Raw genomic sequence first — 18,190 nt, forward strand, 5'->3', positions numbered from 1 at the left:
ATTCTTGATTTTATTGCATTTTACAAAATGTCCCAACTTTTCTGGAAATGGGGTTGTTGTAGAAATAGTAGAAATAGATTTTTTTTGTCAGATTTTTGCCTTTTTAAATCTGATAGTACATTTTTAGTATTATCAGATTTAAATAGACAATCAAGTTTAAGGGTTGGGTTGTACACCTCGAGTCATTAGCTTGGTACATTTCGTTACATCAACAAATACTAGTCAGATTTTGTTTGCCTTTAAAATCGAAAGGTTTAATGGGGTCATTTCACTATTTTCAGTTTCATGAACATGTTATTTGTCCAGTACAAACCACAAAGAGTGCAAATAGATTTGACACCTAAGACTATAAGAAAAAGCAAGCTTATCAGATATGCATATGTTTCACCTCGTTATTAATTGGTTTAATGATGTGAAAATAAGTTGTTGTTCTGCTGTTAATGTCAATCACATTGTATAAAAGACCAGTGCAGATTGCTGTAGGTGTGCACCAGTTTAAGACATTATAGGGAACAAAACCAGAAAAGGTAGGTCTAAAGACATTTGAATTCAACTATTTGTTGTCAGTGGTGGTGAATGCTTGATATCCATTTTTCTCATCTGTTTTGACGTATTAAATAAGGAAATATGAAGGCTGCAGTATTTGCGCTGGTTTTGATATGCCTTGGCAGTTCGTTGTCATGTGCAGAATCCCGGCCTGTTGATATCAGGTAAGATAATCATTAAGCACCATTAAATCATTTTCAAATAATAAATTTACATGTTTATGTTATATAAAATGTGGCAACACTTTACAGTTAGTTCAAATGAACTAACTTATTCATTTTAGTTCATGTTAATTTTAACATTTACTATTATTAAAATCAAAAACCTTATTGTAAAGTGTCAAGACAGTTTTATTTTTCTTTTCAAATATCATTAACAGCTCAAACGACATCCAGAAGTTTAGCCGTCGTTATGCTGAATCAACCATTGCGAGTGACATCAGCAAAATTGTGGACTCGATGGTTCAGAAAAACTTTGTAAACTATCTGCTCAATCAGAGAGAGAAGAAGAGCGAGTAAGTTTGGGGAAATGGACAGCATGTATGGTACATATTCAGGTTACATAAAGTAACAGGCAGCATCTGATGCTCATTTCTACAGACCAACTTTGGCAGATGATTCAGACAACCACATCTTCAATGACCTGCTGAAAAAACAGTTCATGATGTGGGTTCAGAGTAAAGCCGATGCATTCAAGTAAGTTGCCTTCTGGAAGTGTGAATAATCATGATTTACCATCATGTAAACTGTTTTATTGGTGACCTGCAGGAATCAATGAAGCTGAACAGGATGCACCTCTTAAAGCGCCTTTGGAGAACAGACCGAATTTGAAGGGCAAATGAGTCTACTACCAGAATCTTTCACAGCCTATCTGAATATCTTGTCATGTATCTCTAAATGAAAACCTGTTAATTAAAAATAAATTGTTTTCAAGATCATCAATTATCATTTGTGATTTTTTAGCATTAGAAAAAATGCTGTAGAGTCGTTCGCTCATGATGTTAGGCCCACACATTTGGGAAACCTTTTTTTTTTTTTTTGTCTTTATGTCAGAATTGATTCTGTCCTCACCTCTTATTGAAAGTAACTGAAAAAATAACTTTCTGAAGGTATTTATGCTTACAGCACAGAGATAAATCATCTCCGATCCCATACTCTTCATAATTTATTCATATAAGTAACACAAAAAAACACATTTGCACCATCCAGAACATCAGGAGCCTGATGTATAAACCTTGCCACGCATTCATTGGGATTTATATAAAAAAAAAAAAAAAAACATAAAAAAATTAAAAAAGGTGTAAATCAGGTAGCTAACTAAAATTAAAACCATAAAAAAATTGTTACTTGAAATAAAATAACCACTAACTATAAAATATAAAAAAGTAATCCTTTTTTATCTAGTTGCCAAAGTTACATTTCTCATTTTCATTTAGTTTAACTTTAACTAAGTTTATAAAAAAAATATCAATGAAAACTACATAGACATATTAAAAAAATAATAATACAAATAGCAAAAACACAACTAAATTACTAAAACAAATGTAAAATATTAATAAAAAACTATATGTCAAAGATACTGAACAAACACTATGTAAGCAGTCCAACAGAATGATTTCCATTTTACCTCATAATATGCCACATGAAATTATCCAGAAATCACTACTACAGGTAGGACATCTGGTGGTGAACATATGAGACTACAGGTGAAAAAATCACACAAACAAACAAACAAACAGATAAACAGAGATAGACCTATAGACAGACAGACCTTTCAGATGTTTGATATAACGTTACTTTTTTTTTTTTTTTTTTTAAATGTTTTTTATTTACTTTATTTACAGGAACTGGTGTTGAACTGTTCTCTCCCCAACTCAATCTTCTTGTTCTTTTCTTGTCTTTTAGTCTCTTTCTTCCACCACCAGTATATTTTCTTGATGTTCAGACGAAGAGAATGAGACCACAGCAATATGAATTATTGTATTTGTTGATCAGCTGGTGTTTCATGGATGGATCATTGACATATTTTTCATGCAGTAACTTCCTTTGTATTTTCTCCTCTTTTCTGGTCTCCTTCTTCTCTTTCTCTGCAGCGCTCTTTTTCTCTGCCAGTTTATGAAAGAGATGAAATCCCTTCCACCTTCTGCTGGACTGCTGGCGGATTTTGCTGCTGCATTCAGACTCCTGAACGTTCATCCTTTTTCCCTTTGCAGGAGGTGGAGTAATATTTGCTGTCTGCTCTGTCTTTGTATCTTCTATCTTGTTTGCTTGTCTTTCAAGCCTTTCCTTTTCATCTTCTCTTTTTTTCATATGTGTGACTTTTGTGTTGTCCATCTCCATCCAAGCAAGCTTTACTTTTGCAGGTGGAGGAGTTGCATATTCAGTCTTTCTCTCCTTTTTCATTCTCTTTCGATCCAGCTCCACTATCATTTCTACACTATCTGTCTCTTTCTTTTCAGGAGTTTCATCTTCAACCTCTCTCACCTTTTCCATGGACATTGGGCTGTCCATCCAAGCGAGTTTTGGCTTTGCTGGTGGTGGAGTTGCATCTGGACATTTTGAAGAGACTGTTTTTCTCTCCTTTTTGTCCTTCTCCTTCCTCGACTTTCAGGTGGACGCTCTTGCTCCACCTGAGCAGGAACCATCTGAACCATCACTGGTTCTGCTACAGATGGCAGTATTTCCTCCTCAGCAGAGAGGAAGTTCTTTGTCCTTCTCCTTCCTCGCCTTTCAGGTGGACGCTCTTGCTCCACCTGAGCAGAAGCCATGTAAACCATCACTGGTTCTGCTACAGATGGCAGTATTTCCTCCTCAGCAGAGAGGAAGTTCTTTGTCCTTCTCCTTCCTCGCCTTTCAGGTGGACGCTCTTGCTCCACCTGAGCAGGAACCATCTGAACCATCACTGGTTCTGCCACAGATAGTATTTCCTCCTCTGCAGGTAGAGTGAGATGCCAAGTTGCCTCCTGAACCATCAGTGTTCCTGCCACTTTAATGGAGGAACATGGCAATTTTTTCTGCTCATCAGGGGGAGTTTCCTTTTCAGGTTCTTTGAACTGAGCCATCAGTGGTTCGTCCACAGTGAAGAAAGATGGCCCTGTTTCCACCTCATCAGGTAGAGGGTGTAGAGGTGCCACCTGGATCAACAATGGCTTTGCTACTGTGGTTGAGGAACGTGGAAATATTGTAAGTGGAGTTTGGTATTCAGGCTCCTCCACCTGAATCAACACTGGTTCTGCCGCAGTGGAGAAATCTGGCAATATTTCCATCTCATCAAGAGAGTCCTCATAGCCCATCTTTTCCTCCACGTCTGTATCTTCTGGAGGTCTCTGGATGGGCTCCTCCTGAATGCTGCTACATTCTTGGTTGCTCTTACTGTACTGTCCTGACGAGTGGCGTCTTGTCAAGAAGCTGAAGCAACCAAAAACTTTGCTGAGAAATGTCATTTTCACAATGGATCCCAAAAGATCACAATGGATTGACAAAATCAAATATCACTAGCAAATATCAATTCTCTGATATGTCTGCTATGATACCGATGCAAAAGATTGATCAAATATTCAAAAATCCGATTTGAACTAGCAAATATCAACAGTCTGAAATCACTGCTAATCACGCGTTTTCCTCCTGAACTCAACTGCGCCAGACTGATGTTCAACATTCCAATTTAGCGCGCTCCGATTATTACGACATAATAGGCAGGTCTTTCACTGACACGGTGTTTTGTTATAAAATCCTAAATAGCAGCAGCAATGCCGCCAAAAACCTTCATTTCAGTCCGCTCTTTTCAATAAATAGTTTTATTTGGTTCACAAAACTTCTCTGAACGACTCGTTCGTGACAGGGACGGTTCTCGTGAAATTCTCGTCACGTATTGGGCAGTATTTTGTTGAATATTGAATTTAATTATTTGATTTTTTTTAAAATTACATTTAACGTTAGGTTTTATGTAGACTTGTGTGTAATTGCGTTTTTTTAAAGCAATTAGGCTACATAAATTTAAGCTGTTATTTAAAAAATATTATTTTTGTTTAATGACAGCGAGGATTGTTTGTGATAATGTCGCTTTGTGTTTTAAACTGCAGAAATTATATTTTGAGTGCAAAGGAAACATTTTCATGCGATTAATCATCAGGATCTTCACAAATAACTTGACCACGGAACTTTGTCTCGTCAGTTGCTCTCCAGTCCGATGGGTGTCGTTATCGGACACATTCACCAAAACATTAGTGACGACGAGACCTTACTCGTGTACAGAAGAAATAATACACAACTGTGGATGTCTTCTTCCTGGACTGTTGGAAACTTCAGATAAAGAGCATAGAAAGAGAACAGCACTGTTCGTTTATTTCATTGTAATATATCTGGTTTAGTTTGCTTGCGTTGTCATATTCTGTCTCGATTTGTGACTATGTAGCTATTCAGCTGAATAGGAAGTCAGTTACTACAGTTATCAGAACAGGGAAAAACAGTTTCATTTTGTAGTATTTTATATATTCTTATTTAGACATCATGCACAGAAGAGGAGTCGGAGCTGGAGCGATTGCCAAAAAGAAACTTGCAGAGGTTTGATCACAGCACTTCTGCGAGATTTATTAACTAGGCAAATTATTTTGCATTTTCATCCAGCTTTTTTGTTTACTTTCACAGGCAAAGTATAAAGAGAGAGGTACTGTCCTTGCTGAGGATCAGATTGCACAGGTGCGTATATCCTGATGAGCAAGACATGCATTTTGAATGCGAGTAAACCTCACAGATGTAAAACAACATTAGCCCCATTATAATCAGACTGTATGTGTTGTCCCTGTAGATGTCAAAACAATTGGAAACCTTTAAGACCCATTTGGAGGAGTTTGCCAGCAAGCATAAACAAGAAATCCGTAAAAACTCTCAATTCAGGGTGCAGTTCCAAGAGATGTGTGCCACTATAGGTGTTGATCCACTTGCATGTATGTATTTATCATAAATGTTTCCCTTTAAGCAGAAAATTATGTAATTTTATTATTAAATATTAGGGTGTACAGTGTGCTCATATGAAATATATACACATTATGTATAGTATAATTATTATAGAAGTTATACATTATTGTAAATATAATTATACATAGTTAGAATTAATAAGAATTTTAAAAAAGTTGTATGACTTTATGAACTATTTTTTCGTACAGCTGGAAAAGGATTTTGGTCTGAGATGCTTGGAGTGGGAGATTTCTACTATGAGCTTGGTGTACAGATCATTGAAGTCTGTTTAGCTCTAAAACACAGAAATGGTGGTAGGTTTTGTCAGTTCATAGTTTTAAAGGATAGCGCATTTATTGTAATTCATGTCAATAAAACAGGTCTATATTGATGCTAGTATTTTTTACCTTGGAGATAATGACCATCTAACTGCCCAAAATGACTCCCTAAAACCTTTCACTTTCAGTAAAAATAATATATAAATGTAACTATTGATCAATAAATTAATTTATCTGTTTAGGTCTCATCACATTGGAGGAACTTCACCACCGTGTCTTGAAAGGAAGAGGGAAGTTTGCACAAGATGTGAGCCAGTGAGTGTCTTTGATTGTACATAGTGTTCTCCAGCTATTCTGAGCACATGAATTCTCTTACCATCCATTAATGTCGTCACTCAGGGATGACTTGGTGCGGGCCATCAAGAAGCTCAAGGCTATGGGAAATGGCTTTGGGATGATTCCCGTTGGAGGTTCTTATCTAGTCCAGTCGGTCCCAGCAGAGCTCAACATGGATCACACTGTTGTCCTTCAGCTAGCAGAGGTAATCAATACTAAGACACAAAGTCTGAGGCCTTTACACTTCTGTGTTGTCAGATCTGATTATTGGCCATGTTTTACAGAAAAAGGGCTATGTGACCGTAAGCGAGATCAGAGACGGCCTCAAGTGGGAGAGAGAGCGGGCCTGTCATGTCCTTGTAAGTGTGCAGGAAAAACAAAACACCACTCTGAATGCTTTTACATCATATATTAAAGAGGAGTTATGTCCTTTTACAAAGTCTTGATTTTGTTTTTGTGGTCTACTAGAGTAGGTTTTCATGCTTGAATGTTCAAAAAACAACCTATTTTTCACATTTTACATTGTTGTAGCACCTCTCTTCCCAGTCTGTCAGTAACAGTCTGGGGTGCATTTCCCAAAAGCATTAATTGTATTGGTAACGACAGAACTTGCAACCATAGTTGGTCCTTTACAGACCTTTTTCTCGCTCTAACAGCAACATTAGACACTAAAGAAAGTGTAAAAAAGCATAATAGGTCCTCTTTTGCACTTTTTTTCCAGGATCACCTGCTGAAAGAAGGCTTAGCATGGCTGGACTCCCAAGCTGCAGGGGAGCCACAGTACTGGCTGCCCGCTCTGTTCTCGGAAATGTTATCGCAAGACGTTACACCGGAGGAGGCCAGCCAAATGACACCTTGAGAATAAGACATTATTTTGTAAATACATCGTCATGGAGAGGGAAATTAAGGCGAAGGTCAAAGAATGTCGCAGTGTTGTGTAAGTCAAGCTTGTATGAGAGGAAAAACTGAGAAATAAAAGCATCCACTTAGTCACATTTCTCACAATCCAACAAGTCTCAATATGTTTTATATGTTTATTATTTTAAATATTGAAAGATTAACCATTGGAAAAAAGTTTTGGTAAATAAAAGAAAATGGCAATCGTTTTATCTTATATCAGTATTATATCTTCTATTTATAAATTTGTTTTGTTCCAATTTCTTCAATGATATTGCAATCACTGCATAATAATAAAAAAAAAAGAATTTCCCTATTAGATAGATAATAGCTAATAATAAAAGAGAAGTGATGCATATCTAGAAGATCCTGGACCATTCAGTACTTTAAAAAGAGACACCGTATTTTCTTAAATACATTATATCATATTTAGAAATCAGAACTGACTAATCCTCATGACCGTAAACATGATCTTCAAATGTCTGCTGTTCCCAGTCGTCAAAGACCAGAGTGCAGAAAGGACACACTTTGTGAGATTGCTCATGTTGTTCTAATTCATCCTCGCTGATGCCAGGAAATCTCTCCTGACAGTGCTGACACACCCGAATCTGTACATAAGGAAATGCATACAGTTCAAACATTTTGACCTCTGTGGAATCTCATTTTTTAAAATATTCATAAGGAAAAGTCATTACCTCTATTACTTCTGCAGGATTTGCTATAATGTACAAATAAAATAGGTTATCAGATTAACACACTAATTTTAAGACAAGATTTAAGACAAACAATTTCCTTTTATAAATACTGTTATTGTACCAACCTGTCAAATCATCAATGCTCTCATAAAAATGAGAGTCAGGTGGGTTTGTTTGCTCCTGGGAGGCGGGTGGGCTTTGAGGGTTGGGAAGTTGATCCGACATTGCTGCAACAGATGCGACCTGGTAGTCAAACAATGCCCTACGAAGTTTATCTACTTCTGCCTGCAGTTCCTGGAGATAAAAAGGAAAAAGAATGACTACATCAAATAATAATAAAATAACAATTATTAAATAATAATTTACTGGCATGTAGTTCAGTGCCCTGAAGTTTTTAAAATATACTACTGTTCAAAATATTGGGTCAGTACAGCTTTTATTTGGCAAGGACACATTATTACAAAAGTGACGGTAACTGACATTTTAAATAAATGCTGCCCTTTTGAACTTTCTATTTAATCCTTTTTGTCTTACCCTGATTCACTATGGTAAACCTATTAAACCTGTTTTTATTTTAAATGGGATGGTTTTTGCAGGAAATTGCGTACATGCGTCACATATCCGTAAATAAAGAAAAGTTGCTCTGGCTACTTTGACACATGTGGGAGTATATGCACCTCTTGATGGAAATAACATCACAACATTTATTTCCATCGAGAGGTGCATCATTTTTTGGTCAAGATCTTGTATTGACAATGCAAGAGGTGAGCACTCTGTAAAGTTTTCTCCAGCACATCCCAAAAACTTACAGAGGTTAAGGTCAGTGCCAATTCTCCCTCCCACAATTTGAGCCTGATGAATCTTGAAATTGTCATCCTGGAATATGGCCATGATCATCTTAAACGGTTAGTTTACCCAAAAATGAAAATTCTGTCATTTATTACTCACCCTCATGCCGTTCCACACCTGTAAGATCTTCGGAACACAAATTAAGATATTTTTGTTGAAATCCGATGGCTCACTGTGGCCTTCACAGGGAGCAATGACATTTCCTCTTTCAAGATCCATAAAGGTGCTAAAAACATATTTAAATCAGTTCATGTGAGTACAGTGGTTCAATATTAATATTATAAAAAAAAAAAACTTATTTAGTGATGGCCGATTTGAAAACAATGCTTCAGAAAGCATCGGAGCATTGTGAATCTTTTGTGTCGAATCAGCAGTTCGGAGCACCAAAGTCACATGATTTCAGCAGTTTGGCGGTTTGACACGTGATCCAAATCATGATTCGACACAAAAGATTCATAACTCTCCAAAGCTTAATGAAGCAGTGTTTTGAAATCAGCCATCACTATACAAGTCGTTATTTTGTTTTTTTGGTGCACAAAAATATTCTCATCGCTTTATAATATTAATATTGAACCACTGTACTCACATGAACTGATTTAAATATGTTTTTAGTACATTTATGGATCTTGTGAGAGGAAATGTCATTGCTGGCTATGGAGGCCTCACTGAGCCATCGGATTTCAACAAATATCTTAATTTGTGTTCTGAAGATCAACAAAGGTCTTATGGGTGTGGAACGGCATGAGGGCGAGTAATAAATGACAGAATTTTTGGGTGAACTAACCCTTTAATACATGGTTGTTTAAGAAAAGAAAAGCTACACACTCCATCTTTTAGTGTTAAAAGAACCATTGCCAAACATATAACATGCTAGAAACATAATAATCACTGTAATAATGATCCATCCATAGACTCTTAAGTATTTGCTTATTAAAATCCAACAGCGACTTTTTTTTTTGGCCGGGCAAGTGTATTACTGTTTTACCTGTATTTTTAATCAAATAAATGCAGGTGGTGGTGAGCATAAGAGACTTCTTTCAAAAACATTAAAATATCTTACCGACCCCAAGCTTTTGAATGGTAAAGTACCTAACAGTGATGTTTAATCTGTGTCATAACAAAACAGATTACCTCATTTTTTTTCTCAAGCCTCTCTCTGTCTAATCTTGATGTCTCTGCCATTTCGTAAATTTTGTCTTGTGCCTGCTGAAGGTGTTTCTGTAATGACAAAATTATTTTGAATCAGGATTGAAATACTTATTAATACTCACAAAAACTAAAGTTTAAAGTAAAATGCATAAGTTTAAAAACCAAGACACTGTTCAATACCTGGATTTGATTGGATTTCTCACCCTCAGCCTGTATTAAGGTCATCTCCTCCAGCTTCTTTTTCACTTCCTTCAATTCCTGCTCAGCTCCTTCTGCACGCTTGCACGCTTCTTTACAGTTCTGCACCTCGCTGCGAAGCAGTCCTCTGGCTTCTGTCAGCTGAGTTAGCAGAGCCTGAATCTGTACCTGAGTGATCGGTTACAGAGAGATTACTTGATGACGATACAGTTATTACTGACGAATGATTTGAAGACATGATGCTTCAAACTTCTAAAGCCTTAGTGGCAAGCCTCACTTTCTTTTGTTCTTTCTCTTGTGCTCCTTGCTCTGACATGGATGTTTGTAATGCTTTGTTTTCAGCACTCCGATCCTCCATAGTCTTTTTCATCCTGAGCTCCTGGATTTCAATCTGCAATTTCTCATTGTCTTTCCTGCTGCTTTGCACATCCACCTAAAATAATAAAAATGACATTGAAGGCAACAGGCAAAGCTCACAGACCGGCTCAGAAATGTTTATTTACTCTGACTCATGCCACAACTTGTTTCTCCTGCCTTTTTTGTATTAATTTGATTTTGTTTACTTTTCATTTTATCTCTTGTATTTTTGTGTCTTTAATCTTGTCATGGATTACCAAGACAGGCTCTACAGAAATAAATCAATTCATTCTTAATTGACTCATTCCATGAAACCGGTACGATTTGAGTCCCTCTGACCTTTTTCAGTGTGTTTTATCTATTGGGTCACCAAAATATATTTTTAAAAGCTTTTTGTGTTAATTGAAATGTCTTCTTTAATAATGTTTAAAAACATGACATACATCTTATCTTTATATTAGAAATTATTTAGTTTTTTTTTAGTTGACACCACCTATTTTGTCCTGTCCCTCAAGTGTACTTGGGATATAAATAATAATAATAAGAGAAAAAAGTCCATACATTTTGCCATTCCCATAAATATCCATCTGTGCTTTTTTGCTGGTAATGTTTTTTTCTAAGTAAATTCATAATTATTCATTAAAATCACATTATTAATTCCGTACCTCAGTAACCCCTCAACCCCGTTACACAAACCATTCTCTTCATAATGAACTGATACTTATGTGACATCATTAATAGGAAGTGACATCATAGAAGTCTTCTGAACAACATTGTGAGCAGACACAGGCAAGTTACCACCTTCTTTAATAATTCTAACTAAATTATGTTGTGAAATTGTGTCAAGCTTAACGACTCAACCCCGTTACATCAATTAAAGATAAAAAACTATTACTTGTGAAAATTATCTTTGTTATTTCAACATTATTCATGATTTCTTAATATCATGCATGCCATGTGCTCTCCATTTATTCACTAGATTTAGAGCATTGGCCAATTTGGACAACAAAAAAAATCTCAACCCCGTCACACCAACATTTTTATTATTATTTCAGGTTTATGAAAAGGTAATTAAAGTTTGTTCAGAGCAATCATAAGAATACTGATTTTAGTTCAAATGCTGAAGTTAAGCCTTGATGATGAGGTTGCTGTCACAAAAAGTGCCCATTTCAGGCTTTAGTATAGCAAAAGTGTGAGATTTTATGTAACTTTTTATATTTGCAATTACTGAATTAGTGTAAGGGACATCTGATTAATAGGAAAATGTTGATTTTATCACAAATACATTTTATAATAATATTCAGAGAGCTTCCATAGTGTCCATAACTTAAAATAATGACCAACAATAATAGGGATTTGATGCCGAAGATGGGAAAATATGTTTTTCTGGAAGTTAAATATGTCATTAATGTTGTGGGTGTTCAGAAAAGTAATACATTTTGGTAAAAAAAAAATAAAAAAAAAATGTGTAAGTCCAAATCGTACCTGTTTCGTAGAATGACTCAGTTATCATTAATGGTAAGAACACATCATGAGAAAGCATTTGCAAACCTGTAGCAACTTGGCCTGGTCCTGTACTTTGTTGTAATTTTGTTCAGTTTCTTTCAGTAAGGTACTCAGCCTGGAGAAAAATGACACATATGTTGTTTTTTTTACATATAAAATGTTTGCATAAAAAAAACATGTCGAAACAGAGATTTCCATAATGAGGAAACTCACCTGATGATTTCTGCATCATGGAGTTCAACCTGTTCCTGTAACTCAGCCTTTTCTTTTTTGAGCAAGTGGATCTTTTGAACAGCTCTATCATACTTTTCATGAAGATTGTTCAGTGACTGTGAATAATTTTGTTTGATAAAAGTCATACATATCTCATACAAATCTCAATAAGACAGATTAAGAGTGTGTTTACACTTGTAGTTTGGTTCTCTTGGTTCTTTTGGTCAAGACCAAAAAAGAAAATTATACATTTAGTCCTTGTTCGCATGGCGTACACACTGTCATTTTTAACACTGAACCTAATGATAAAAAAAAAAAAGAAATGGCTTTTATGGTGTATATTTTGCAACTGAACTTGTCAAACATCCAAAACAATGCCGTTTGCTTGGCTAAACGCGTGTTTGTACATATAATGTTATATGATGGAGCTGACAGACAACTAGTGAAGAGCTTATAAAATGTGTAAAAGAGTCAAAACAGCGGCAGGAATCCCTTGGTCAAACACACAAACGAAGATCTGCTGAAAGGAGACGCCTTTATCCAACTGTGATGGGCAATGATGAGAAAAAACAGCTACGCTTGAGCATTCTGTCCTTTCTAGGGTCGCATCTCGTGACATCATGTCCTGTTTTTGATTCGTTTACATGTCTTCGGCCCATGTTGCATTCATTTTTCAATCGAACCGCACCAGAGTTTGTTTGAAAGCGGACTGAGGCCCATCTTTTCAATGGTCTTGGATTGCTTTCACATCTCAAGTGAACCACTCCAGAGTTCGTTTGAAAGAGTACCAAGACCACCTCTTCAAGGAGGTCATGGTACGCTTGTTTGGTCCGCTTTTGAGTGCGATTGCTGCTTTCACACCTGCCCAAACGAACCGCACCAAAGGGGAAAACGAATTCTAATACGATTCAACCAAACTAAATGAGTGAGGTGTGAAAGCACCCTTGGTCCACTTGTTTGGTGCGCACCAGGGTTCAGATGGCAGAACCACACTAACGGAGCAATCACAATAAACTGTTTTAATAGAACCAAACCTGCCAAGTGTGAACAACACACATTACAGACATTTCAACTTGATCTTTACCTGTTCGGTGAAGTTAAAACTCTGTACATCTGGCAGTGGTGTTTCAGGGTTATCCTTTGGCTTCACATCATCTAGAGAGCTCTGCAGTTTAATATAAAGGCACATATATGATCACTTTATTATACAGTGATGTTTTGTCAGAACAAGAACAATGTTGAGACAATCTGTAATCTCTTATTTTTCATTGAATGTATCATTATGTATTGGGTTGATAAATATCAATAAAAAGATTTCAAATAGAACAAGAGCAATGTAGTAGAACCAGTGTTGTCATTTGTTAACTAAAACTAGCAAAAAACTATTAAAATAGCTGTTGGTTACTGAATTGAAATAAAATAATTTGAAAATTTGAAATGTTGCCTTGACAACTAACTGAAATTAAAAAATGCAAATGGAAAGCTATAGGATATAAATACTATAAATACAATACTACTAAAAAAACTACTATAAAATATAAATACTACTAACAAGACACTGATTAGGACAACAAGTAGTACAACATTCCCCACTACACAAAGACAGATGTCTAAAAATGGCATGAGACATTACATGACAGTCAGTTGACCTTCAATACAACATTCAATACAATTGGAGGTAGCACAAATACTGTACATAATAAGTACATACATTTTCCATGTGTTGTAAAAGAAGAGAATCTGACTAACCCTGAGACGGCGGATTTCGTGCAGTCTTTCATCCAACTCAGTTTTCAGGATCTTATTTGTTTCTTTTAAGTGCTCAATCTCTTTGACACAGTCCTCTTTCTCTTTCTCCATCTTTTCTGCCTGCTCCTACTCATTCAACAAAAGATTTTGTGGAAATTTGTTATTAGTATTAATCTTTTAGTGGCTAGCAGAAAGAAAGAGCTACTAGAAACTTTAACACCACATGGTGTCCAGGTTGTACCTGTGTTGTTATAACCAACAGGTCCTTCTCCAAGCTGCAGTCAAGGCTTGTTTCTGCTGGGTTTTGAAAGCAGAATGGGGTGCTGGCTCCTTTGACATAGCCATTGCTGTCCACATAGCAGAACTGGTAAAACTCCCCATCATCCTTGGGCAGGTAGCTCTCTGAGAACAAAAAAAATCAGTATCATATAGAGTCAGAATTTAGTATATATTCAAGTATACACTACCGATCAAAAGATTTTGAACGGTAAGATTTTTAAAAGTTTTTAATAGAAGTCTCTTCTGCTCACCAAGACTTCATTTATTGATCCAAAATAAAGCAAAAACAGTAATATTGTGAAATATTTTTACAATTTAAAATAACTATTTTCTATTTGAATATATTTTAAAATGCAATTTATTCCTGTGATGGCAAAGCTGAATTTTCAGCATCATTATTCGAGTCTTCAGTGTCACATGATCCTTCAGAAATCATTCTAATATGCTGATTTGGTGCTTGAGAAACATTTATTATTATCAATGTTGAAAACAGTTGAAAAGTGTAAAATTTTTTTCAGGATTATTTGATGAATGGAAAGTTTAAAAGAACAACATTTATCTGAAATCTAAAGCTTTTGCAACATTTTAAATGTCTATACTGTTACTTTTGATTGAATGCATCCTTGATGAATAAATGTATTAATTTCTTTCCAAAAAAAAACCTCTTAATGACACCAAAATTTTGAACAGTAGTGATAATGTTACAAAAGCTTTCTCAACTTTTTTGTTGTTGTTGTTGTTGTTGTTTGTTTAAATGAACTCAAATTAACTTTATTACTCGCCCTCAATGTCGTTCCAAACCCGCAAGACCTTCATTCATCTTCGGAACACAAATTAAGATATTTTTGATGAAATCAGAGAGATGTATGACTCATCCATAGACAGCAATATAATCAACACTTTCAAGGTCCAGAAAGGTATTAAAGACAACGTTAAGACAGTCGACGCGACTGCAGTGGTTCAATCTTAATGGGAATACGCATACGTGTGATACTGAGGCAGGAGCCGGCCAATAATGAGTCGGCGTTCTGACATAGAACCTGGAAGTGCTGGACATAAACAACGTATGAGAAGAGAAGATATTGTTGAATAAAGTCATTATTGTTGTTTTGTTTTTGCCCATAAAAATATTCTTGTCACTTTATAAAATTAAGGTTGAACCACTGCATTCAAGTCGACAGTTTTAACAATGTCTTTAGTAACCTTCTGGACCTTGACAGTGGTTGTTAAATTGCTGTCTATTGAATAGAAAAATACCTCTCGGATTTCATCAAAAATATCTTAATTTGTGTTCCGAAGATGAATGAAGGTCTTACGTGTGTGGAAAGACATGAGGGTGAGTAATGACAGAATTTTTGGGTGAACTAAGCCTTTAATGGTATGACCTATTTCAGGGGTGGCCAAATTACAATTTAACATCGGTCAGAGCTAGAAATGTATCTTCATATTTAAAAGGTAAAGCTTCACATCATGGGTATACTTTCTATGACATCTTGTTTTGATGTCCTTCACAGAAGGTTATTATGAGTGCATCCATAGATTATTAAGGTCAAAAGTCTAATGTCTATTCTATCACTTGAGATCAAAAAAAATATTTAAATATGTATTTGATATAAAAAAAATAAAAAACTACCCCGCCATGCTCAAGTAATCCTCACCCAGTTGCTCCACACTTAATTAACTGCCAAGAAAGTGGTGCATGGCAGCAAACCAAATTCTTGAGACATTTGACACATCACAAGGTCCCTTGATTTAGGACCTTTGAGTAACGTGATGAGTAGATGTGGACCACTCAAGTTAGTGGTCCTGTCTTTACTAAAATAGCAGCACAATGTCACACCCACAGCAATGATGCACAGTAATTACACCAGGGGCAAGTTGTATGAACATAGGCATCATTTTAAAACAGTGTCTTAAGATCTAGTATGACCCACTTAGTCAAGGGCAGTCAATCATACTTTTTGTTATCAAATTGTAGACAAATCTACATTTTTTAGACAAATCTACATTTTTTATGTAATCGACTTTGAACAGTCTTAAAGAAACACAAATATTGATGAACTTGTCAGACAGTTTATGGAGCAAAATACTGGATAGTTATGATCAATAAAGCAGAAATCTAAAATGTGCAGTGCTTAAATCCCTTTGAAGCTGAACTGAGAAACAGGAAGATGCCTATACCTTTAAAAACCACATGTTGCACAAGCGGTTCAGGTCCAACATTGTCCAGGCAAGGTTCCACCCATACATAGTTAAAATACTGCTGTGTCGAACTCCATCCAACCTGAACAGATTTATTTAAATTCTTTAAAAGAAATATTATAGTACATCTTTATCCATTATTAAATGTAAAACGTGCCATGTGTGACCATAATAAATAGGCAATCACAGGAAATCCTAGAGTCTGTAAAGTGTAAATGAGTTAATGTTATTAATTAGGCTACTGACCTTGAAGACACCGATCCAGTCCCTCGGGTTGGGCTGCAGAGCACCGGTGAGAGTGTACCAGCACGAAACTGGGGTGTTTGGCGGATATGATGGAGGAACATCGTTGAAAACTACCTGCGAGTATGACGAGGTCTCCATTACAACGGGAACAGTCTCTTCCTCCGTTCCGTCACTCATCCCGAGATTTATGGGGGACACCGTCACCTTTCAATTCGTCAAAAGTTTATTTTAGTAAAACGCTAGTGTATGGTTGACTTTGTTTTTGAGTTAGCCTGTGTTCTTTCACTTTCATTTATGTCAAGGGCGTAGCTAACTATACAAAAAAAGACAACATCGACTGACAACACACTGGTTTTGTTTGAATGTTACCTTCGGGTAACGTTATGTAAATAAGTCAAAAATATAAAGACAACGTTTAAGTAGCCTAAACACGATATAGCTTTATAATCTTAAAATAAAAACTTTTTATAGTTTAAAAATCAGCAAAAGTCATTGGGAAAACCCAAGCGTGGACGTGTTTACTCATGTAATTTGGTGATATTTTCTCAATAAACAACTTCCATAAATAAAATGTTACCTGAACCTCGTTCTGCCGCTGTCCAGACCGTGTTGTTCAACAGGCAGTGCGATACAAGAGTGTTGCTATAAATAGGAGCAGAAAGTAAACACAATCTGGGAGATGTAGTTCTATGCACAGGTCGGGCACTACCTATAGTGTCTTACTGGGGATTCCCGTATGTCATCCATGATATGAATTATGAGGGGACTGACCATCCTAAAGTAGTCTTCCAATTATGTATTCTTTCATTAGATATACCCATGTATATACATTTCAACTGTATATTAAAAATATATATCAGTATTAACAAAGTTAACAAATGATTTACATGACGATATGCTCCCAAACAGAAGACTTTGCCTGAGGGGCAACTAACTAAAGCAATAGTAGGTCGCTCGAGCACTTTTATCTACAAAACATATTAAACATAACAAAAAATGTTTTGCTGAAATGTATTTAACCCTTATAAGGTCTTTTAAGACCCAAAACAACGTTTGCTAAAATATAAAAAAAAGTTCTCTTTGTCCAAATGACATGAAACTTTGTAGTTGTCGGCACGTTCTAGATCTACAAATAAAAAATAAAAAAATGGAGTGATATCTTGTTTTTATGTTAGTGTAGAAAAAAAAAAAGTCACATCAGGGTCAACAAAATGTAATTTTGTACCAGAATAATAGTTTTTTACAAAAACAAATGTAATTTTGTTCTGATTATTAATGTTTTACTTCATATTTGTGCAGTATTTGGAGGATTTGTCATATCTTTTAAATTTATATAAATAATATATTATATACAAATATAAATAATAATAAAATATACAAACTCAATTCCAAAAAAGTTGTGACACTGTACAAATTGTGAATAAAAACAGAATGCAATGATGTGGAAGTTTCAAATTTCAATATTTTATTCAGAATACAACACAGATGACATATCAAATGTTTAAACTGAGAAAATGTATCATTTTAAAGGGTCATGAAACCCTAAACCAAAATTTCTGAGATTTTAACAGAGGTATGTGTGTTGAACACCATTGAAGACAATGTTAGCATCTGTTAGATTTAATAGTGGGGGGGGGAATGGTTAAATTTTAGTTTTTATACGCTATTTTCGTCTTCCGGGTTTAAAATCTTCATCCTGTCCACGTCACAGGCTGTGACGTGGCAGAGCACGATA

At 35.6% G+C, this 18,190-nt stretch overlaps 3 protein-coding genes across 3 annotated transcripts; 2 read left to right on the forward strand and 1 right to left on the reverse strand.

The window, feature by feature from the left end:
• The first annotated feature begins 499 nt into the window (after positions 1-499).
• On the forward strand, positions 500-1,479 carry LOC137008322 (gastric inhibitory polypeptide-like). The gene is made up of 5 exons (XM_067370289.1): positions 500-527; positions 623-710; positions 926-1,060; positions 1,146-1,241; positions 1,314-1,479. Exons 2-5 carry the CDS (start codon positions 628-630, stop codon positions 1,321-1,323), a joined length of 324 nt encoding a protein of 107 aa, XP_067226390.1. The 5' UTR covers positions 500-527; positions 623-627; the 3' UTR covers positions 1,324-1,479.
• Positions 1,480-4,803: 3,324 nt separating this feature from the next.
• Positions 4,804-6,975, forward strand: snf8 (SNF8 subunit of ESCRT-II). Its single transcript, XM_067369748.1, has 8 exons — positions 4,804-5,108; positions 5,193-5,243; positions 5,353-5,491; positions 5,711-5,815; positions 6,022-6,094; positions 6,179-6,320; positions 6,400-6,474; positions 6,837-6,975. The coding sequence occupies exons 1-8, from the start codon at positions 5,055-5,057 to the stop codon at positions 6,972-6,974; spliced, it is 777 nt and encodes a 258-aa protein (XP_067225849.1). The 5' UTR covers positions 4,804-5,054; the 3' UTR covers position 6,975.
• A 482-nt stretch (positions 6,976-7,457) lies between these two features.
• calcoco2 (calcium binding and coiled-coil domain 2) lies at positions 7,458-17,160 on the reverse strand. Its single transcript, XM_067369747.1, has 14 exons — positions 17,033-17,160; positions 16,456-16,659; positions 16,189-16,291; positions 13,970-14,130; positions 13,729-13,854; positions 13,064-13,144; positions 11,980-12,095; positions 11,812-11,881; positions 10,181-10,336; positions 9,886-10,071; positions 9,688-9,774; positions 7,833-8,001; positions 7,708-7,730; positions 7,458-7,620 (listed from the first exon to the last, which is right to left on the reverse strand). Exons 2-14 carry the CDS (start codon positions 16,630-16,632, stop codon positions 7,459-7,461), a joined length of 1,617 nt encoding a protein of 538 aa, XP_067225848.1. The 5' UTR covers positions 16,633-16,659; positions 17,033-17,160; the 3' UTR covers position 7,458.
• Positions 17,161-18,190: the final 1,030 nt, after the last annotated feature.

Source organism: Chanodichthys erythropterus, chromosome 19 (genome assembly GCF_024489055.1).
Source record: "Chanodichthys erythropterus isolate Z2021 chromosome 19, ASM2448905v1, whole genome shotgun sequence".
Taxonomy (NCBI): domain Eukaryota; kingdom Metazoa; phylum Chordata; class Actinopteri; order Cypriniformes; family Xenocyprididae; genus Chanodichthys; species Chanodichthys erythropterus.